This window comes from Anabrus simplex, chromosome 2, assembly GCF_040414725.1.
Source record: "Anabrus simplex isolate iqAnaSimp1 chromosome 2, ASM4041472v1, whole genome shotgun sequence".
In the NCBI taxonomy this organism is placed as follows: Eukaryota; Metazoa; Arthropoda; class Insecta; order Orthoptera; family Tettigoniidae; genus Anabrus; species Anabrus simplex.
Window position 1 is genome coordinate 631,352,129 of NC_090266.1, and position 23,681 is coordinate 631,375,809.

Consider the following 23,681-nt stretch of genomic DNA (forward strand, 5'->3'; position numbering starts at 1 on the left):
CACAAGACTAGTGTCCTTCAGAGACTGTGCCCATAACAAATAATTATAATGTTATTGGCTTTACGTCTCACTAACTACTTTTCCGGTTTTCGGAGACGCCGAAGTCCCGGAATTTAGTACCGCAGGAGTTCTTTTACGTGCCAGTAAATCTACCGACACGAGGCTGACGTATTTGAGCACCTTCAAATACCACCGGACTGAGCCAGGACTGAACCTGCCAGTTGTGGTCAGAAGGCCAGCGCCTCAACCGTCTGAACCAATCAGCCCGGCCATAACATTCAGCAGTTTCGCCAGATCTTTCGCAGACTCAGATAACTTAACATTATCATCGGCAAATCTCAGAGTTTTGATTTCCTCCCCTTGGATTTGTGATTCCTTTTCCAAACTCCTCTTTGATTTCCTTTACTATAAACAAAGAAAAAGAAAGGGGACAAACTGCAGCCTTGCCTCACTCCTTCCTGGATTGCTGCTTCTTTTTCATATTCTTCGATTCTGATCACTTCAGATTGATTTTTGTAATGAATAGAGATAGTTTTTCTTTCTCCATACCTGATCCCGATCGCCTTCAGAATCGCAATTAACTTGGTCCAATCAACATTATCGAAGACCTTTTCTAGATCTACGAATGCCATGTATGTAGGCTTGTCTTACTTAATTCGACCGTCTAAGATCAGGTATAAAGTCAGGATTGTTTCACGTATTCCTACATTTCTTCTGAAGCCAAAATGATCTTCTCCCGTCTGAGCTTCAACCTGTCTTTTCATTCTTCTGCAAATAATACGTGTTAAAATTTTGCAAGCGTGAGATACTAAACTAATGGTGTGGTAGTTTTCACACTTGACAGAGCCTGATTTCTTGGTAATAGGTATAACAACTTTCAAACTATACATTTTACACACTCCGAAAATCGTAAATGTATTTAGTAAGACGTAAAGCCAATAACATTAATTAACAACTCCCCATGCTGGTATCTGCCAAGGTGGTCAGTAATTCTGAGGGTATGTCATCAACTCCAAGTGCCATGGTTCTGTTTCTCAGAGCTATGTCGAAATCTGACTTCAAAATTGGGTCGACTATTTCATCAGCATCAACAAACTCTTCTTGTTCCAGAAACTTATCATTCTCTTCTTTCCCGTGCTATAATTATTTAATATGTTCCTGCCATCTTTCTGCCTTGCCTTTTTTCCCTAGAAGTGGTTTTCGATCTGAACTATTAATATCCATACACCTAGTTTTCCTTTCTCCAAAGTTGTCCTTGATTTTCCCGTATGCATCATCTACCTTTCCTACAACCATACAACCTTCAACATCCTTGTACTTCTCTTTCAGCCATTCTTTCTTAGATAACCTGCAGTTTCTATCTACTTCATTCTTTAACCGCCTGTATTATTTTCTGCGCTTCCTACTTTTTTTTGCATTCATGTATTTTTGCCGTTCATCAAACAGGTCTATTATCTCCGGTGTTATCCACTGATTCTTATTTGATCTTACCTTTCTTCAGCAGATCTACTTATCTCGTACTCTACGACTGTCCATTCCCCATCTGTTGTGTTTCCTTCAGCCTTTTCATTTAATCCTTGAACAACATGTTCCTTGAAGCAATCCCTCACACTGTTTTCTTTCAACTTATCTAGATCCTATCTTTCCACATTCCTTCCTTTCTTCATTTTTTAACTTCAGATGACAAGATTTTAGATTTAGAAATTCGTTAATTTTCAGTCTTGTATCCATCATCGAAAATTTTCCGGTGAATAAATTGTTTCTCTGATGACAATTATCTTCTTCAGTATTTACTTGTTCATTTTAAAATGTCTTCATTATCTTCAAAAAACTTAATGGCATAGAAGTACAGACCTCAAAAATTTGAAAATAGAGCAGGGCAACATATTACCGCAATGTTTATGTATTTTATTCACCGCAAAGTTTGTTTAAATTAGTTTTAAAGAAAATGTCAAAATTAATCTCGAATCCATTTGCCCTCGCGAAATTTCTTGTAAATAATACACTGACTGACAGAGCAAATGCAACACCAAGAAGGAGTGGTCAGAACTTTATGCCAATTGCAGGGTAGACTGACGTCACTGAGGTATGCTCATGATGTGAAATGCGCCGCTGTGCTGCGCACGTAGCGAACGATAAATGGGACACGGCGTTGGCGAATGGCCCACTTCGTACCGTGATTTCTCAGCCGACAGTCATTGTAGAACGTGTTGTCGTGTGCCACAGGACACGTGTATAGCTAAGAATGCCAGGCCGCCGTCAACGCAGGCATTTCCAGCAGACAGACGACTTTACGAGGGGTATGGTGATCGGGCTGAGAAGGGCAGGTTGGTCGCTTCGTCAAATCGCAGCCGATACCCATAGGGATGTGTCCACGGTGCAGCGCCTGTGGCGAAGATGGTTGGTGCAGGGACATGTGGCACGTGCGAGGGGTCCAGGCGCAGCCCGAGTGACGTCAGCACGCGAGGATCGGCGCATCCGCCGCCAAGCGGTGGCAGCCCCGCACGCCACGTCAACCGCCATTCTTCAGCATGTGCAAGACACCCTGGCTGTTCCAATATCGACCAGAACAATTTCCCGTCGATTGGTTGAAGGAGGCCTGCACTCCCGGCGTCCGCTCAGAAGACTACCATTGACTCCACAGCATAGACGTGCACGCCTGGCATGGTGCCGGGCTAGAGCGACTTGGATGAGGGAATGACGGAACGTCGTGTTCTCCGATGAGTCACGCTTCTGTTCTGTCAGTGATAGTCACCGCAGACGAGTGTGGCGTCGGCGTGGAGAAAGGTCAAGTCCGGCAGTAACTGTGGAGCGCCCTACCGCTAGACAACGCGGCATCATGGTTTGGGGCGCTATTGCGTATGATTCCACGTCACCTCTAGTGCGTATTCAAGGCACGTTAAATGCCCACCGCTACGTGCAGCATGTGCTGCGGCCGGTGGCACTCCCGTACCTTCAGGGGCTGCCCAATGCTCTGTTTCAGCAGGATAATGCCCGCCCACACAATGCTCGCATCTCCCAACAGGCTCTACGAGGTGTACAGATGCTTCCGTGGCCAGCGTACTCTCCGGATCTCTCACCAATCGAACACGTGTGGGATCTCATTGGACGCCGTTTGCAAACTCTGCCCCAGCCTCGTACGGACGACCAACTGTGGCAAATGGTTGACAGAGAATGGAGAACCATCCCTCAGGACACCATCCGCACTCTTATTGACTCTGTACCTCGACGTGTTTCTGCGTGTTTCGCCGCTCGCGGTGGTCCTACATCCTACTGAGTCGATGCCGTGCGCATTGTGTAACCTGCATATCGGTTTGAAATAAACATCAATTATTCTTCCGTGCCGACTCTGTTTTTTCCCCAACTTTCATCCCTTTCGAACCACTCCTCCTTGGTGTTGCATTTGCTCTGTCAGTCAGTGTATATGATTGCTTTTATAACAGAACGAAGACCTGCATGCCAGATAGTTAATCTGTTGGAAATATGCTACCTATATTGCTGTTTTTTTTTACTGGGAACTTTAATTATTCATCGTAATTAAAAGTGGGAAGAACTTTCATTTGTTATGACTTTCAGCTTCCTTTAGATCTTTTTAAACTATCTCCAGAATTTGTAGCTATTTATGAATTTCGAGTCTCTGGTTGATGGAAGGTTAATTGTTGTATCATACTTGCCCTAACTCTTTAAGTAATATATTTGTTATGTATATTAGCCATTCACTGCTGGAAAAGTACACATTTACGATAAAATTGAATTCACTGTCACGTTTCTTCCCCTTTACTATTGTTTTAAACTTGTATCGATTACTTCCCATAATTAGGATAATAATATAGGGAAAGTAAGGTGACATCAGGTGAACGAGAGTCATAGGAGGTAGTTGTGCTTACTCACCCGCGCACGGTCGAAAGATACGGTTGAATCCAAGGAATCGTCCGAACCTCCAACTTCACCCATTGTAAGAAATTCATGCGTCTTGTAGGCCAATTCCGGGTGTTTCTTCCGGCGAGGGAGCGCAGGTTCTGACTGAGTTCCTGCAAGAAACGAACAGTGGCAAATTGAGGGCCATCCGAGTAGCAACTAATGACTAGACAATTGCATTGTTCCTAAAAAGATTCGACTAAGCAAAACTCACAGTGTACACTGGACACAGGTCCATCCATCAAAATAGACACTCAGTGCTCCGTACTTGATCAATTTGTTTGATATATTGTGAATACTGTACCTTTCGCGTAATAATCATCATTCACAACACGACCTCTCCCTTCGTTGTCTCGATTACAACTTATGAAAAATGCATTTTATTATTGTTTTTCTTCGTCCTGAACTTTTACCAACAATCTGCGGTTGGCACATTGAATGGATTTAGCCTCGTTTTACGACAGGATGTCCTTGCTGACTCCAACCCTATATGGAGGGATGTACTCACTAATGCGTGTTTCTTTGGTGGTTTCTGTCGTGTGTGTTCTATGTATTTAAAGATATGTATTAAGATGAACAATAATACCCAGCCGCCGAGCTAGAGGAACTAGTTAGATGTAATTAAAATCCCCAGCCCAGCCCGGAATCAAACTCAGGGCCTTCTGAACCCAAGGTCAGTGTGCTGACCATTCAGCCAAAGCGTCGGGCATCTTTTGAACAATGAGCAAGGAGTGGTAAACAAATAGCTTAAATCAAAATATATCTCTAATTTTTACCATTATCACGTGAGATAAGTTGTGGCTTACATGTGGTGTCCATTCACCCTGTTTTTTGGCAAAATGTCCCGTTGCCACGATAGACTTTTGAGATCACTAAAATGTTCTGTTTCTCTTTTTTTTTGCCATGATGCGCTCCTACGCTATAAGATGGTTTAGTTTCTAGTTTACAATACAGTACATTTATACTACCACGAAGAACTGTTTTGTCTACATATTTTTGGTCATATGTTGATAGAAGTTGGTGGCACCGGAACGTTTCCCACTTGTTGAACCGAATGTAACAACATTTATTTCAAGTTACAGCACTGTAAAGTGGACATTAAGAGTTTCTTTCATCTTTGCAATTGCTGTTTATAAACATTTCAAAACAAAACAGTAAGTTCAGCAACAATATGAGTCTGCTCTTATCTTTAGAAACTGCAAATGTTCTTTATGCAAATCCAATGTTGATATCTGCTGCGATGAAGGGTCTGACGTGAAGACAAAATATTAATGAATGAGTGTTCAAACGCGAAGTGCTAAGAGTAAGTAAACTAGTGTCCTCACATTAAATAGTACGAAATATCATAACCCCCTAGATACATTTTAGATGCTCAGTTTTACTCTTAATTCATCCTCGGCTTTAAAATGCTTAGGTTTCTCTTTCGTCTTCGCTTCCTTGTTAGTATAGTGTATGTTTATGAAATGTTAAAAGTATTATTGTAATCTCCTAGATGTTTAGTTTTTAATTTTATTCTTATATCCTCAGTAGGCAAATGTATCTAACGCTTTTTATGTATTCTTTTATTAGATTTTGTATGTTAGGTGATACATTTAAGTTAAACTGGCAGTTAGTTACAGCCAAAGGGACCTCTGGTCCTACTTGTAATTAACTTTAAATAAATATATTTATATTTCTATTGTCCGAAGTGTTTCAGGTCCTTTTAGGTACCTTCCCTTCTCAATACACATAGCAGCTAATCTGCTAATCTATGCCTGAGCTGGGATCAAGGACGGCAGCTAATAGCGCTAACAGTTACGCTACGGAAATGCGCACGGAGTGCTAATCAGAGTGTGACCTCCTATTTACCCTCAAATGCAGGGCCTGAAATGGTTAAGCAGCAGCCATCACAAGAAGAAACCGCAGTGCAATGCATAATCATAGTACTAATTCCCATTTTATTAATCGGTCGGAGCTTTTTCTTTCCTCTTCAACCTCCTGTAAGTATTCTCTTCTTTAATGAACATATTGCAGTAAGTCTATTCTTACCGGGCAAGTTGGCCGTGCGGTTAGAGGCGCGCCGCTGTGAGCTTGCATCCGGGAGATAGTGGGTTCGAACCCCACTGTCGGCAGTCCTGAAAATGTTTTTCCGTGGTTTCCCGTTTTCACACCAGGCAAATGTTGGGGATGTACCTTAATTAAGGCCTCGGCCGCTTCCTTCCCAATCCTAGGCCATTCTTATCCCTTCGTCGCCATAAGACCTATCTGCGTCGGCGCGACGTAAAGCCAATTGCAATAAAAATGTCTATTCTTATCTCAAGAATAATTCTGGGAATGTTACTTCTTATTCTTCATGTGAATGACTTAATTAGAATCTAAAATGTGATGAATGGTACATACCAATATCAAAGAAGTGAAATGTTATCTTACTATCTGAAAATTACAATTGTTCAATGAATGATCCTTTATGAAGTCTTATGCAAACTGAAACAACGGTTCACTTAATTTGCATATTACCGTTATCAAAAATCAGGGGAAAAATACAAGTGGATGAAGCCAAGTATTTATATGTAGGTAACCAGGGTGACTTGAAATAGTAATATCATGCAACGAAACTCGAAACTAACAGACCATGTGTCTAGGAGTTAAAACAGTGAGCAGATAATACTATAATAGTATATTTGAATTCCCTCACAAAATACGATGTATTGACCACTACTTCATTGCCGTAGATTTGCAGATAGAACTTCAGACTCTTAATAATCTTAAATTCTAGGTTTGCATTGGAAAAATTCCGTTTGGTTATACGAAATAAGCCTAATCTATAACTGTGTACAAAATTTCTACTTTATACTACTACCATTAGTACTAACAGCACTACCACTACTAAAACGTTTTAATTCCGTCCCTGAAGGGGACAGCGGGCCTCCTAGAGGCCAGTGAGATGCTCGGAGAAGGTGAGGGGACTGGTGGTCGTAGCCTATAGTAGGAATTGACCCGGCATTCGCCTTAATGGAGGAGAATTGAAAACCACGGAAAACCATTCTCAGGACAGCTGACGGTGGGGTGCAGCCCTTCCGTCTTCCGAATGCAGAGGCGTAGATCCACGGTAGAGCCACAGCCACCCATCCTCTGCTTGGTTGGTCGGTCGGAGTGCAGAGCCATCGAACCACGGACCAGCCTTGGCCACATGTAGGTCGAAGCCCACACTGCATTTATAGAATAATTCTATGTTGTAAATCGCACTGATTGTATTTCGTCCAATAGTTGTATTAATTCGCAGCAGCTGAATTTTGGATTATTTTACCATCTCATTGACATAGTTTGTTTAGCCCTGGCTTAATCTGAGACAAAAAATTAGAACTGATTTCGTTGTAGAAGTGTACACAGGCGTGCTGGAAAGATGGGTGCGATCAATGGTTGAGAATAAGTTGGATGAAAACCACTTCGTAGGGTTGTCAGGACCAGATTTTCAGTAAGCGTCAAGTAATTCAAAACCGCTACGAGGGATATAGACAGAGATAATTACGTGTAGCAAATCTAGGGAAGACATATGACAGTGTACCAAGGGACAAGCTGCCAGATGCAGGGTGCGAAATCGGAAAAAGATGGTGGGGAGAAGGATCGTAGGGCTAAACTACTCGTGTTTATTTCAAACAGTATAGAGGGATACATAATTCCCTTCTAAGTAAATTACCCCCTCCCCTTAAAAATGTAAATTTAAAATGTTTCGGTTTGAATTCTGTTGTATGCGGCCAGTATCCAGTAATCGGGAGATAGTGGGTTCGAGTCCCACTGTCGGCAGCCTTGAAGATGGTTTTCCGTGGTTTCCCATTTTCACACCGGGCAAATGCCGGGGCTGTACCATGATTAAGGCCACGGCCGCTTCCTTCCAACTCCTAGGCATTTCCTATCCCATCGTCGCCATAAGACCTATTTGTGTCAGTGCGATGTAAAGCAAATAACAAAAAAAAAAAATGAATTCTGTTGTTATCACAAGAATTATGTTCAATGGAAAATTATTCCCAGGTTTCAGATGGACTTACCAGAATGAAACATGAAAAATAGGCCGCATTTGCGGAGTTGCCACCGCTGCGTTGTTTTATTCCTCAAGGTCTGGCAGTCATCCTATTATTTCTATCTTATGTGTATTACAGTTGATGTTTTTATGAAAATATGCACAGTAAAAGACACTGATTTCAGTAATATATGTGTTACATTTTCCTCATTTTATAATGAAAGAACACCCCCTGGGCAATTTTAGCGGGGGGGGGGGGGGGAGACCTTTGAGATAAAATCATCGGTGGGGGGGAACTGTCTATTCCCCCCCCCCCCCGCGATTTCGCACCCTGGCCTGATGTACTGATGGATAATGGAATAAAGGGTAGGTTAGAACAGGCAATCAAAGGCATTTATGTTGACAATCAGTGAGAATTGATGACAGAATGAGTTCTAGGTTCAAAGTAGTTACAGGGGTTAGAGTGACCGGGGATGGCAAACCTTTACCGACTAGCGTGTCAATTAAGGTCCTGTTTATAACTTTTTATTGTCTAGTGTGCCATCGGTTATTTTCCTATAAAATCATCATGAAACCCTTCATTTGACTTCGTTTAGTTTCTCATTAAGTTGCTTTACGTTGCACTGACACAGAGAGGTCTTATGGCGGCGATTATATAGGAAAGGGCTAGGAGTGGGAAGGAAGCGGTCGTGGCCTTAACACGTTCCACACTTTGCGAGTCACATGTGACTCGTACAGCACATAAATGTGGTGCTGGACAAAATTACACATTTTAATCCTATGCTGCTACGATGATAACTTTGCGTAACAGTACGACAGCGAGTCACAGGTGGTATCGATGTTGTTCTGTGGCATAGGTGTACGTTTAACAACTACCTTACACCACGAGGCACGGGTGACTCGTGACGCATGGATGTAATGCAGTCACAAGTGCCTCGCATTTTTACTAGACGTCCCGCTCAACTGGGGTGGACAATGGGGGCTATATATTGTTGATCGAGTATTATCGTGCTGTAGCCGTCATTGTAGGCAGGCGGAAATCTGTTGTGACAGCGTGTGAATACCCTTGTCATCTTGTGAGGTAACTACAGGGTATACAATTGTTTGTGTAAAACATGCATTTATGCTCATGTAAATCAACCTTTACCAACACGCAGAAAGGGATGTTAACGCTCTGCTCTGTGCTACGCGAGGCACGGGTGACTCATGGACTAAAATAATTATTGCCGCTAAACCGAGTGCTGGTGGATCCTCTTGCTGAGGAATGTGAGAACTTGACATGACTTGCAGCTGTCAGTCTAATTATTTCGAAGTAATATACTTTCGCCATCCACCGGCAGCCCGCAAACCTACTTCCGTAGGACGAGTCACATGTGCCTCGTGACGTACCCCAGCGAAGTACGATACGAGACATCGGTGACTCGTGACGCACCCCAGCGAAGTACGATACGAGACATCGGTGACTCGTGACGCACCCCAGCGAAGTACGGTACGAGACATCGGTGACTCGTGACGCACCCCAGCGAAGTACGGTACGAGACATCGGTGACTCGTGACGCACCCCAGCGAAGTACGGTACGAGACATCGGTGACTCGTGACGCACCCCAGCGAAGTACGATACGAGACATCGGTGACTCGTGACGCACCCCAGCGAAGTACGGTACGAGACATCGGTGACTCGTGACGCACCCCAGCGAAGTACGGTACGAGACATCGGTGACTCGTGACGCACCCCAGCGAAGTACGGTACGAGACATCGGTGACTCGTGACGCACCCCAGCGAAGTACGGTACGAGACATCGGTGACTCGTGACGCACCCCAGCGAAGTACGGTACGAGACATCGGTGACTCGTGACGCACCCCAGCGAAGTACGGTACGAGACATCGGTGACTCGTGACGCACCCCAGCGAAGTACGGTACGAGACATCGGTGACTCGTGACGCACTCACGCTTAATGTCAACAGTGCAACAATACAGTAGCAGCGAACTTGTTAATTAAGGTACAGCTCCAGGATTTGCCAGGTGTGAAATTGGGAAACTACGAAAAAACATCTTTAGGGCTGCTGAAAGTGTATTTAGATATTAGATTGCATTATATATAAAAATATTCGACTATATGTCTCATGATTTTATTTTGCAAACATCACTCAAAATTATATTTTATAACAAGTACACTTTATGAATATTTTTGCTTTTACCTAATAAAGTTTGTAAAAAGAGATGGCAGTGGAATAAATTGAGACATAATACTTTATAAAAGCGCAATGTTAAAAGATTTGCTAGATTTTCGACCAATGGTTTTCCGTGGTTTCCCATTTTCACACCAGGCAAATGCTGGGGCTGTACCTTAATTAAGGCCACGGCCGCTTCCTTCCCACTCCTAGCTCTTTCCTGTCCCATCGTCGCCATAAGACCTACCTGTGTCGGTGCGACGTAAAGCAACTAGCAAAAAAAAATAATATTTTCGACCTATTTTTTGCATGTTAAAAACATTAAAATATGTTAGTATGTTGTATGATGTATCACAGAGGGCGTGTTGGCGTGTCACCTAGTGGCACGCATGTCATAGGTTCACCATCCCAGGACTAGAATGTACTCTTTCATCTTTGTTGCTTATAATATACATGGATCTTTTTTTCTGAAACGTCTAAAATGGTCGGCAGGGATTCAGTTGGGCAGAAGAGTAGTACTTGCTTGATGATGATGCTTGTTGTTTAAAGGGGCCTAATCGAAGGTCATAGCCCCCAGAAGAGTAGTAAGCAGTTTGGTCTAAGACAATGACATGGTCTTAATGAGAGACTACGCTGAAAGCCTTAAATTCAGTATCTGGCAGGTAGAAAAGGGGTGCAGCGAGTATAATAGCAAAACGGTAACTACCAAGATTAAAATGAGGCCATCTCGGAAGAAACGTGGGATGACTTAATGTCAATCAATCAGTCACTACTGATCTGCATTTAGGGCAGTCGCCCAGGTGGCAGATTCCCTATATGTTGTTTCCCTAGCCTTTCCTATAAATGATTTCAAAGAAATTGGAAACTTATTTAACATCTTCCTTGGTAAGTTATTTCAATCCCTAACTCCCCTTCCTATAAATGAATATTTGCCCCAATTTATCCTCTTGAATTCCAATTTATCTTAATATTGTGATCTTTCCTACTTTTAAGGACACCACGCAAACTTAACCGTCTACTAATGTTATTCCACGCCATTACTCCATTGACAGCTCCGAACATACCGCTTAGTTGAGCAGCTCGCCTCCTTTCTCCCAAGTCTTCCCAAACCAAACTTTGCAACATTTTTGCAACGCTACTCTTTTGTCGGAAATCACCCAGAAGAAATCAAGCTGCTTTTCTTTGGATTTTCCAGTTCTTGAATTAAGTAATCCCGGTGAGGGTCCCATACACTGGAACCATACTCTAGTTGGGGTCTTGCCAGGGACTTGTATGCCCTCTCCTTTACATCTTTACGACAACCCTGAACAGATCTGTACCCTTTATTGATAATCCCATTTACGCGATTACCCCAATGAAGATCTTTTCTTATATTAATACCTACGTACTTACAATGATTCCCATAAAGAACTTTCACCCCATCAGCGCATTAATTAAAACTGAGAGGACTTTTCCTATTTGTGAAAATCACAACCTGACTTTTAACCCCGTTTATGATCATACCATTGCGTACTGTCCATCTCACATTATCGACGTAATTTTGCAGTTGCTCACAATCTTGAAACTTATTTATTACTCTATACAGAATAACATTATCTGTAAAAAGCTTATCTCTGATTCCACTTCTTTACTCATGTCATTTATATAAAAATATATAAAGCTCCAATAATACTGCCTTGAGGAATTCCCCTCTTAATTATTACAGGCTCAGATAAAGCTTTGCCTACTCTAATTCTCTGAGATCTATTTTCTAGAAATATAGCCACCCATTCAGTCACTGATTTGTCTAGTCTTATTGCCCTCATATTTGCCAGTAGTCTCCCATGGTCCACCCTATCAAATGCCTTAGACAGGTTAATAGGGATACAATCCATTTAAACAAAATTGATATGTTGGCGTTAGGCCTCGGAAGACCATGCGGCCAGACAATCCGTTTGACCCGAACGCTGCTACACCTTGCTGGAATCCTACAAATGGAGCTTCAGTGGAATAACCTTTCCTAAAACCGAACTGCCTTCTATCGAAAGAGTTACTAATTTCGCAAAGATGTCTAATATAATCAGAAAGAATGCTTTCCCAAAGCTTACATGTAATGCATGTCAAACTTGACTGGCCTGCAATTTTTCAGCTTTATGTCTATCACCCTTTCCTTTATAAACAGCGGCTACTATAGCAACTCTCCATTCATTTGGTATAGCTCCTCCATGCAAACAATAATCAAATAAGTACTTCACATTTGGAACTTTATTCCAACCCATTGTCTTTAGTATATCCCCCGACATCTTACCAATTCCAGCTTCTTTTCTACTTTTCAACTTTTGTATCTTATTGTAAATTTCGTTGTTATCATAGGTAAATTTCAATACTTCTTTAGTATTAGTCACCTACTCCAACTGGACATTAGCCTCGTAACCAACAACCTTTACATACTGCTGTCTGAATACTTCCACCATTTGAGGATCCTCACATGCACACCTCCCTTGTTCATTAGTGATTCCTGGAATGTCCTTCTTAGAACCTGTTTCTGCCTTAAAGTACCTATATATACCCTTCCATTCTTCACTAAATTTGTATGACTACCAATTATGCTTGCCATCATGTTATCCTTACCTGACTTCTTTGCTAGATTCAATTTCCTAGTAAGTTCCTTCAATTTCTCGTTACTTCCACTCTATTTCTTTCCAATCTGCACCTCCTTTTTAGTATCTTTATTACTCTATTATAATATAGCGGGTTTTTACCATTCCTTACCATTCATAAAGGTACAAACCTGTTTTACACATTCCTCAAAACTTGCCTTAAACCCATCCCAGAGTCTGTCTACATTTTTATTAACTACTTTCCACCGATCATAGTTTCTTTTTTAAATGCCTCATGCCTGTTTTATCAGCCATTCTTCCCTCTAGCTGGTTCCATCACTTTCTGAATCAGCTGTCCTTCCCATATTAACGTATTTGCCATTTGTTGGTCATGATTCCTGTCGTTCGCATTACCTTCCCAATTGACATTTGGCAAATTGATATTTGCCGCTACAATCACATTCCTTTCCGTACCATTTCCCACATAGCTGACTATCTTATAAATTAATTCAGAATCAGATTCAGCGCTACCGTTTACCGGTCTGTACACTCCAAGAATATCAAGTTGGTTATTATCTTTAGAAATGAGCCTTACAACTAAAATTTCGTGTTTGTCATCTTTAACATTTTCGTAGCTTACAAATTCTTCTTTCACCTAAATTAATACTCTCCCTTCTACCACTTCTATCCTATTTCTACGATACACACTTCAGTTCCGTGACAAAATGTCTGCATCCATTATATCATTTCTCAGCCATGATTCAACTCCTATTACAATATCTAGTATGTATATATCTATTAAATTACTTAATTCTATTCCTTTCTTTACAATAATTATACAGTTCAACACTAACATTTTGATGTCACCCCTTCTTGACTTCAGATCGCTGTGCTCTTATCACCGCTCCATAGACCACCCCGTTTCCCTGAACATACCTCCCTATAACACTTCTAAACAAATTGCCTAACTTATACGTACCACTGCGGTTTACGTGAAGGCCATCTGAACGTAGATTCCTATCGCCTACCCACCCATTAGGATCTAGAAACCTCACTCCCAGTTTCCCACATACCCCTTCATAGTCTCATTTAAATCCCCGATTACCTTCCGGTCAGTTACCCTCCTACACATTATTCCAGTGATAACAATCTCCGCTTCCTTAAACTTCACCCGTGCTGTATTTACTAGATCGCAGACATCCCCAACTATGTTGTTATTTATACCTGCTTGCCTTTTATTGTTGGTATCAACTTCAAACACTACCACCTTCTCCTTTCTCTCTTTCTTCTCTTCTACTTTCCTCAACATCTGCCTTAACCTAATTCCTGGATAACACTCTGTCCTGGTTCCCTTTCCTCCACACACTTTCCCCACAGGTCTGACAATGGAATCTACCATGACCAAAGCCTGAAGCCTACCCACCTCATTTGATCCCCTCCCCTCCTGGTCAGCCCTATCTTTCCAGATAGCTGCAGAAGCTGCTTCCTTCTCCCTTTTCTCCCTCCCATGAGCCTGTTCCACCTGCCTTTTCCTACACTCTACTCCACATTTCGCTTTCCTACCTTTTCACTTCCTCCTACTTCCACACTTCTCAGCAACAGTTCGCTGTTCCTCATCTTCCCTCTGTTGTTCTACCTGCAGTGACTCGTACCGATTTCTCATAGACACCTGCCTTAAATTCTGATCCTGAATAGAGTCCTTAGCCTGATGTCTCCTTGCCCTTGGAACATTAGACCACCTGTCTTGTACAATTCCCCCATTTTCTTCCCATCCCTCTCTTACACCTACTGTATCCTGTACATTGTTTGAGGGAGGCCTACCTTCCTTCCTTCATGTCTTGTGAGAGAATCCATTATTATCTTCCTCAAACTCTCCAGCTCCGCGCTCATACCCTTTAATGCCTGGTCACACCCACAGTTCCTACAATTGCACTCTTTAGCCATTCTTTACGGAAAAATGAAACGAAAAGGAAAAATAAAATAACTTATTCTGTGCAAAAAATGCTATTTGCTTTACGTCGCACCGACACAAATAGGTCTTATGGCGACGATGAAACAGGAAAGGCCTAGGAATGGGAAAGAAGCGGCAGTGGCCTTAATTAAGGTTTTGCCGAGTATAAAAATGGGAATCCACAGAAAACCAACTTCTAGGCTGCCGTCAGTGGGGTTCGAACCCATTATCTCCCGGATGCGAGCTCACAGCTGCGCGCTCCTAACCGCACGGCCAACTCGCTCGGTGCAAGATAACGAAAGGAACTGTCTAGTGTAGTACACAAGGATCACACGACAATAAAGTAATTTATATACTGCTCAACTACAATACTAATCAGTCGTACTATATTTTTATACTACAACACCCTAACAGGACAAAAACTGCCGTTAATTACTGAATACCGAAAGGAATACACAAGGTTACACAAATCAAAACTGCCGTTAAGCCTATCCTAATTACAACAGAATTCTAGTAACAGGGTTTCTACAGATACTTCCACTATACTACACAAGTATTTTACAATAATAGAATAAGCACGTCTGCCTCTGTGGTGTAGTGGTTAGTTACAGCCCTGTCCAACGCGGCGCCCGCGGGCACCATGGAGCCCGAGGTGCTCTTTTATGGCGCCGCCCTTCGCAATTAATTTCCAAATTAAATTTTACTTAATACACTGACTGACAGTGACAATGCAACACCAAGGAGGAGTGGTTCGAAAGGGATGAAAGGTGGGGAAAAAACAGAGACGGCACGGACGAATAATTGATGTTTATTTCAAACCGATATGCAGGTTACACAATGCGCACGGCATCGACTCAGTAGGATGTAGGACCACCGCGAGCGGCGATGTACGCAGAAACACGTCGAGGTACAGAGTCAATAAGAGTGCGGATGGTGTTCTGAGGGATGGTTCTCCATTCTCTGACAACCATTTGCCACAGTTGGTCGTCCGTACGAGGCTGGGGCAGAGTTTGCAAACGGCGTCCAATGAGATCCCACACGTGTTCGATTGGTGAGAGATCCGGAGAGTACGCTGGCCACGGAAGCATCTGTACACCTCGTAGAGCATGTTGGGAGATGCGAGCAGTGTGTGGGAGGGCATTATCCTGCTGAAACAGAGCATTGGGCAGCCCTTGAAGGTACGGGAGTGCCACCGGCCGCAGCACATGCTGCACGTAGCGGTGGGCATTTAACGTGCCTTGAATACGCACTAGAGGTGACGTGGAATAATACGCAATAGCGCCCCAAACCATGATGCCGCGTTGTCTAGCGGTAGGGCGCTCCACAGTTACTGCCGGATTTGACCTTTCTCCACGCCGACGCCACACTCGTCTGCGGTGACTATCACTGACAGAACAGAAGCGTGACTCATCGGAGAACACGACGTTCCGCCATTCCCTCATCCAAGTCGCTCTAGCCCGGCACCATGCCAGGCGTGCACGTCTATGCTGTGGAGTCAATGGTAGTCTTCTGAGCGGACGCCGGGAGTGCAGGCCTCCTTCAACCAATCGACGGGAAATTGTTCTGGTCGATATTGGAACAGCCAGGGTGTCTTGCACATGCTGAAGAATGGCGGTTGACGTGGCGTGCGGGGCTGCCACCGCTTGGCGGCGGATGCGCCGATCCTCGCGTGCTGACGTCACTCGGGTTGCGCCTGGACCCCTCGCACGTGCCACATGTCCCTGCGCCAACCATCTTCGCCACAGGCGCTGCACCGTGGACACATCCCTATGGGTATCGGCTGCGATTTGACGAAGCGACCAACCTGCCCTTCTCAGCCCGATCACCATACCCCTCGTAAAGTCGTCTGTCTGCTGGAAATGCCTCCGTTGACGGCGGCCTGGCATTCTTAGCTATACACGTGTCCTGTGGCACACGACAACACGTTCTACAATGACTGTCGGCTGAGAAATCACGGTACGAAGTGGGCCATTCGCCAACGCCGTGTCCCATTTATCGTTCGCTACGTGCGCAGCACAGCGGCGCATTTCACATCATGAGCATACCTCAGTGACGTCAGTCTACCCTGCAATTGGCATAAAGTTCTGACCACTCCTTCTTGGTGTTGCATTTGCTCTGTCAGTCAGTGTATTTGAAAACAATACTTTTGCATTTCAATAAATATTCTTACTTTTTTCTTAAAAATACCGTCCTCAAAGTCAGGAAATTTGTTATATCCGTACCTCCAAATACACAAAGAGCTTTGAGTAAGCCATAAATGTGATCTAGGCCTAACTGACTCGTATCCGCAATTAGTGAAGAGATAGAAGAAATTTTCAGAAAGAGATCTATTCGACATGTAAGTAGTTGCGACAAAGGGAAATCCTCCACAAACCACTCACTGTGGGAGGCTAGCGCCAGGTATAAGGCCCTCTCTAATCACGGAGCCAAATATAGCCGTATATTTATTCTGCCAAACTGAACCGCTTCCTTATGATTCACTTGACTGCAATGCCATAAACTACCTACCATGACAGAGTTTCACCAGGACGACAATGGGACACCCAATTTGCCCACAAAGTAACTTTAATCCCAACAAAGCTGTGCCGTAAACAATGAACAAACGATTTATGAAAGTCTTGCAATTGGAATGTTCCCAGTTCCTAGCTTTCAGGCGAACATTCAGTATTACTTGTGAGCTTATGCAGGGCTTATGGAATACGTTTTGAACGCCTTGCGTTGTGATAAGTTGTACATTCAACATGTTTCGTGTGCTTTTTTTCATTACTATTTAAACTTTAAATTATTCAGTTTATAATCAGTTATATTTCATTAAACATAACTCTTCTTAACATGGCTAAAAGGCAAAGAAATTCTAACTTTAACAGTGAATGCGAGGACCAGTATTGCTTTATTGAAAACAAAGGAAAGTCTGTATGTTTATTGTGTAATGCTAGCGTGTCTGTTCCTAAAAGAAGTAATGTTCAGCGACATTTTTTGACTAATCACAAAATAATTGACAGTGAATTTCCTGTTAATTCTGAACTAAGACAACACAAAGTGAAAGACCTAAAATCTAAATTAGCATTGCAACAATGTGCGTTTAAGAAGCCAGTTCAGCAAACGCGTAACGTGACAATAGCTTCTTACAAAGTTTGTTACGTCCTACCTAAAAGGAAAAAAGCTTTCAGTGATGGGGAAGTAGTGAAAGAAGCTATGCTAAATGCCGCTGAATCTCTGTTCGAATCTCACAAAGATAAATCTGAATTGATATCTTCAATCAAAGGACTTCAGTTGTCTCACCAAACTGTTGCTAGGCGGGTTGAACAGATTTCCAATAATATGGAATCTCAATTACATCAGGATTTGAAATCGTGTGAACATTTTTCACTCCAGTTTGATGAAAGTGCTGATATGACTGACACTGCTGAGTTGTGTGTATTTGCTAGAATGGTTTTTAATGATTTTACAGTAAAGGAAGAATTTGTCAAGCTATTGCCACTTCATGGACGTACTAGGGGAGAAGACATATTTAATGCTTTCGTTAAATTCACCAAAGAGAGTGTCCGCCTCCGTAGCGTAACGGTTAGTGTTATTAGCTGCCGTCCTTGGGGGTCTGGGTTCGATTCCCGGTACTGCCAGAAATTTAAGAATGGCAGGAGGGCTGGTATGTGGTTGAAATGGTTCATGCAGCTCACCTCCAATAGGGGTGTGCCTGAAAAGAGCTGCACCACCTCGGGATGAGGACACGAGTTTACTTACTTTACCAAAGAGAGTGTCCGACTCGTTGGCTGAACGGTCAGCGTACTGGCCTTTGGTTCAGAGGGTCCCGGGTTCGATTCCCGGCCGGGTCGGGGATTTTAACCTTAATTGGTTAATTCCAATGGCACGGGGGCTGGGTGTATTTGTTGTCTTCATCATCATTTCATCCTCATCACGACGCGCAAGTCGCCTACAGGAGTCATATAGAAAGACCTGCACCTGGCGAGCCGAACTCGTCCTGGGATATCCCGGCACTAAAAGCCACACATTTCATTTTTCATTACCAAAGAGAGTAACTTACCACTGTCAAAGCTAACAACAGATGGGGCACCGTCTATGACTGGTAGAAATAATGGATTTCTTTCTCTTTGCGCTAAGGATGAATCATTTCCAAAATTTCTTTCTTATCATTGTATTATTCACCAAGAAGCTTTATGTGCAAATGTTTTAAAGTTCGATCATGTCATAAAAATGTAACTCATGTGAATTATATAAGATCGTTATCTACTCGTCATCGATTGTTCAGAAGTATTTTCAGTATGTCAGATTCGGAGTATGGTGACGTCATCCTTCATGCACACGTAAGGTGGCTTAGTAGGGGGAAAACACTCGAACGGTTTTGCTGCCTGTTGGATGAGATAGGAGACTTTATGAAATCATCTCCTGGGAAATATTATCACGAACTTGAATATATATTTGGCTAATCGAATTAGCATTCTTGGCAGACATCACCCCAAAATTAAATGAGTTAAGTCTCGAATTGCAAGAAAAATATCATAATATTTCAGGTATGATAAGTATTGTCAATGCATTTGAAAAGAAAGTTAAGGTATGGATTGTCCATTTAAATAGAAATTCCCTTTCACATTTTCCAAATTTGAAATCTATGGCAGATACAGTAAATGGTGGCAAACGTAATTTTTCATCTCTTGCTAAACATTGGACATTGACGATGTGGAGAGAGTGGGAAGAACCAAATGGCGGAGGCCAATTAGGGTAAAATTTTTCTCAACCCTAATGGCAGAAATTGTGATAAGAAACGGCAACAATTTACAGGGCCAGAAAGTAGGGCTGCTTCAGAAATGTGTGCATGATTCCCTCCTACAGTACAATGCATGTAAGGTTCATTTTCCTGTACATATGGACATAGGAATATGAACACACGGACAATTGTTCTCATGGACTGCATATCCGTACGTGGCTGAGAGGCGTGACCAGTATTAAGGAAAATAATGGTTAGGCAGTATATTGTCAGTTACCCGGTTTTTCAAAATCGTTACAGAATTGTTTATGCTGCGGGTAAGTAGACAGCGAGCAAAGAATACAATTCCTTACTCTATGAAGGAACAGTTCCTCAGGCACTCATTTGTTTGTTTTCTGTTGAGCCCGCCAACGGAAGGCAACGTGGTCGTTCTGGTATTATCTTGATAGTGTTGTTTATCTAGTTTTATTTGCTTGAGATAAGTTGAATGACTGCAATGATGGAGGCAAATGAACGTCCAGCTGTGTTACAAGAAGAAAACCATGCTGCAAATCATACTAGTGACATTGAACTAGTGACTGAAACTGGGCCGACAACATCAAGGTATTCGAGCAGATGCCCTGAAATTTGGAAAAGGAATGTCGCTATAAGAGCGAGGTATGCTTTATTTTCAGTACTTATTAAATAGAGGTACTTAGTGTGCTTCATTCTTACGTGCTAGCTGTTTATGCTTTAATGAGGTTAACGTAATTTCGTAATCATTTAGCGGAGAATTATTCGCTAGTAACATTTTCCCTTTTTCGAGACTCGTAGCTAAAGGACTGCCGAAGAAACCATATTTTAAACATCAAAAGTTAGCAACCTTTCGATGCCATAATTAGAGCTCTGCACGGATGCGGCTATCCGCGAATTTATCCGCTTATCTGCGAAGTTCGTGTCTTAACGGATACAAACTGTATGGGAGTGCGGATAATTTTGCTGGTAATTTCTAAATAATGACGTTTATTGATTTACACTCAGGTATACTATTGTTTTTGCTTGTGGTTATTCGACCTCTGACATTGGTATGGAAGAATACTGATTATACAAAGAGCGTTGAGACCATAAAGCCGTAAATCTGACTTACGACTAACTGACTTCTGTCCGCAATTAATGGAAGGAAGGAACAAAGGTCAATACATCGGTAGTTGTCGCAAGGAACATTCTTCATAACCTGTGACTGTAGGAGTTCTGGTGCCAGGTGTCTGGCCTATTGTATTATGTTAACAGATCTACCCGTTTCAATACCTTGGGTATAATATACCTTATTTAAATATTTACAATTCCGGCTCCGTGGTGTAGGGGTAGCGTGCATGCCTCTTACCCGGAGGCCCTGGATTCGATTCCCTGCCAGGTCAGGGATTTTATCTGGACCTGAGGGCTGGTTCGAGGTCCACTCAGCCTACGTGATTAGAAATGAGGAGCTATCTGACGGTGAGACAGCGGCCCCGGTCTAGGAAGCCAAGAATAGCGGCCGAGAGGATTCATCGTGCTGACCACACGACACCTCGTAATCTGCAGGCCTTCGGGCTGAGCAGCGGTCGCTTGGTAGGCCACGGTCCTTCAAGGGCTGTAGTGCCATGGGGTTTGTTTTTTTAAAAATATTTACAATATCAGCGGATAACCGTTTTGCTGATGCGGATAACCATTCGCGGATGCGGGTGCGGATGAAGGAAGTGCGGATGCGGATATTATTTTGTTTATCCGCGCAGGGCTCTAGCCATAAGCTGTTGATGCAAGCTGTACGTGAAGTAAATCAAAGGTATTACGCAAAACCAAATTTGCAGTGGAAAAAGAACTTCATACTTCAGCATGTTCAACTTACGAGGGAACACATCCATGTGTTTCACTCGGATTCGGTTGAAAGTTGGTAGGAATATTCGTGGGAGGCAGTAGAATGCTAGGGTGAAAACTGCATGTCCCCAGCGCAAGTTTAAACGCCAAAATAGAACAAATAAATAGTCGTAAAATTAGAAGTGACGCGGGAGTATCTGGGTGTGGTGGAGAGGGAGGGAGGAGCGAAGCAGCGGACGTGAGCAGCGTATAGTCGGGCTGCTCGCTCGAGTCGAATGAATGACCACCCACCCCCACCCTCCCGGCCACTCTTCTTTACTACACCGCAGTTCGCACATACCTCGTATCTTCCCGATTAGAAACGTCAAAGCAGATCAAGAGGTGCACGTTGATTAGTCGTCCGATGAGACAACGTTCTTACAATGACAGGTTAAATCTGACGTTCTTATAGTCATTTTTATGAATGGTGACTGTATATTTACAGTCTACAGCTAGTCTACAATAAATCACGTGTTTTACTCCAACAACAGTCAGCAAGGAACTGTGACATAATTGGCGCCTTTCTCAATTCTTGACTAGAGTTTTCATTATTGGGCTTCTTAATGTAGTGCTGATTGTTGAATTTAACTACAGAAACGTGTACGTAATAATAACCAACCATAACAATAACGAATAAGTAAATACTTACACAAGAATAATGATCCAAACATATTTTTTTAAATTTTTACCTAGTGGCCCTAATAATATGATCAACCACTGTATATAAGCCAAAATGTGAAGTATTGAAAGCATTTATTAAAAGTTTCAAACCAACTCAGAGCCACTACTGTCGGGGAAATAAAACTAAACGACAATACCTCCCTAGTGATCTGAACACAAAGAAAGATGTGGAAAATATATGTTTAGAAACACCATGATCTTTAATGATCCTTACGTTGAACAAGGATATTTCCGTAGGGTATTCACAGAAAACTTCAGTATCAGTTTTGACAGTCGATACTCAAACAAATGCTCTTCTTGTATGTGCACTCAGAACAAGATTTTGCAAGAAGAATGTCCAGAGAAGAGAGATGGTTTTAAATTCCAGTTTAAAACACACAACAAACGAGTAGATGCTTTCTATGACAAGATTCGACTTGAAGTGGAAAATGCGCTGACACTGTGCTTACGAAAATTCCACATCATGTAGGTTACTACTTCCGACAACCGTATCCGTGCAACTTCACCATATGCCAATGTTCATAATTATCACGACAAAATAAAAGCGATACTTTTACCTCATTGTGGAATATTCCAAACGATGTAATCAAATTGATTCGCCACTGCATCACCGACTATGCAACTCCGCTTTAGATGAGCTTACAACAATACGGTTTGTTTTCTGACGGATGCGGCAGTCAGAATAAAAAATAAAGGCGTGCTGGGAATGTTCTCTTACTGTCTGCTTTTCGAAGCTCCTCAGCATGTTAAAACTATCAGATAGAATTTACGGCAAACTGGAGAGAGAGAGTTCAGGCAAAGGAATGTGACTGAGAGCCCATAGGAGTACACAAAAGTGACAGAGAGGTATGCTATGGTAATCCACTTGGGTCGAAGCTGTCCAGTCACGAAATGGAAATCGTACTCCGATGGAATCCTCCAACAGCAAGGCCAATGACATTTACAATTCTAAAAGTCTAAGAAAATTGCGATCACGCGTGACAAAAACAGGAAGATCATTTTAGTTCGAGGCGAACCGTTTTACAACAGTGACATTTTGTGAACCTAAAAGTCTGTGTGGGAACGCTGAACAGTTGTATTGAAAACATTGAAGAAATGGTTCGAGTGAAGGCAGAAAAACCGAAGGATATCAGGCGAATTTTTTGCCTCCATTTTGATGAAAACTGGGACGAAAACAAAAAGTTGCAGTTTTGCAAAGCGTCCTTGCTGCTGCTGATATTGCTACGAAAGACGGGTGTGAAAACAACGGTCACAGCGATTTTGAACTAATGGAGGAAGAGGATGTTGATTTGATATAAGCTAGGATTTATTGCATTCTCATCAGACTTTTTCGCACTGATAGGCATTATGATTGGCCAACATGAATAATTAAAGTTTTTCTTATTTTGTCCAGGTGTCTTTTTTCTTTCTTTCTTTCTTTCTTTCTTTCTTAGTCTGTTTACGCTGCAGGGTTGGCTTTTCCCTCGGACTCAGCGAGAGATAACACCTCTGCCGCCTCAAGGGCAGTGTCTAGGAGCTTATGACTTTCGTTCGGGGGGATAGCGCTGGGGAGGAGGACCAGTACCTCGCCCAGGTGGCCTCACCTGCTATGCTGAACAGGGGCCTCGTAGGGGGATGGGAAGATTGGAAGGGATAGACAAGGAAGAGGGAAGGAAACGGCCGTGGCCTTAAGTTAGTTACCATCCCGGCATTTGCCTGGAGGAGAAGTGGAAAACCAGAGAAAACCACTTCCAGGATGGCTGAGGTGGAAATCGAGCCCCCTCTACTCAGCTGACCTCCCGAGGCT

The 23,681-nt window shown here is 42.7% G+C and overlaps 1 protein-coding gene across 7 annotated transcripts in view; it reads right to left on the reverse strand.

Annotated features, from left to right (window-relative positions):
* The window catches only part of LOC136864291 (proteoglycan 4), a 975,577-nt gene that overhangs the window by 508,424 nt on the left and 443,472 nt on the right, over positions 1–23,681 (reverse strand). For 6 of the 7 annotated variants that reach the window (XM_067141070.2, XM_067141075.2, XM_067141072.2 and 3 more), the window contains exon 4: positions 3,892–4,031. In XM_067141070.2, the coding sequence (XP_066997171.1) occupies positions 3,892–4,031 (140 nt within the window). Of the gene's footprint in view, positions 1–3,891; positions 4,032–23,681 lie in introns of those variants that run through there. The other variant, XM_067141081.2, reaches the window with a different exon arrangement.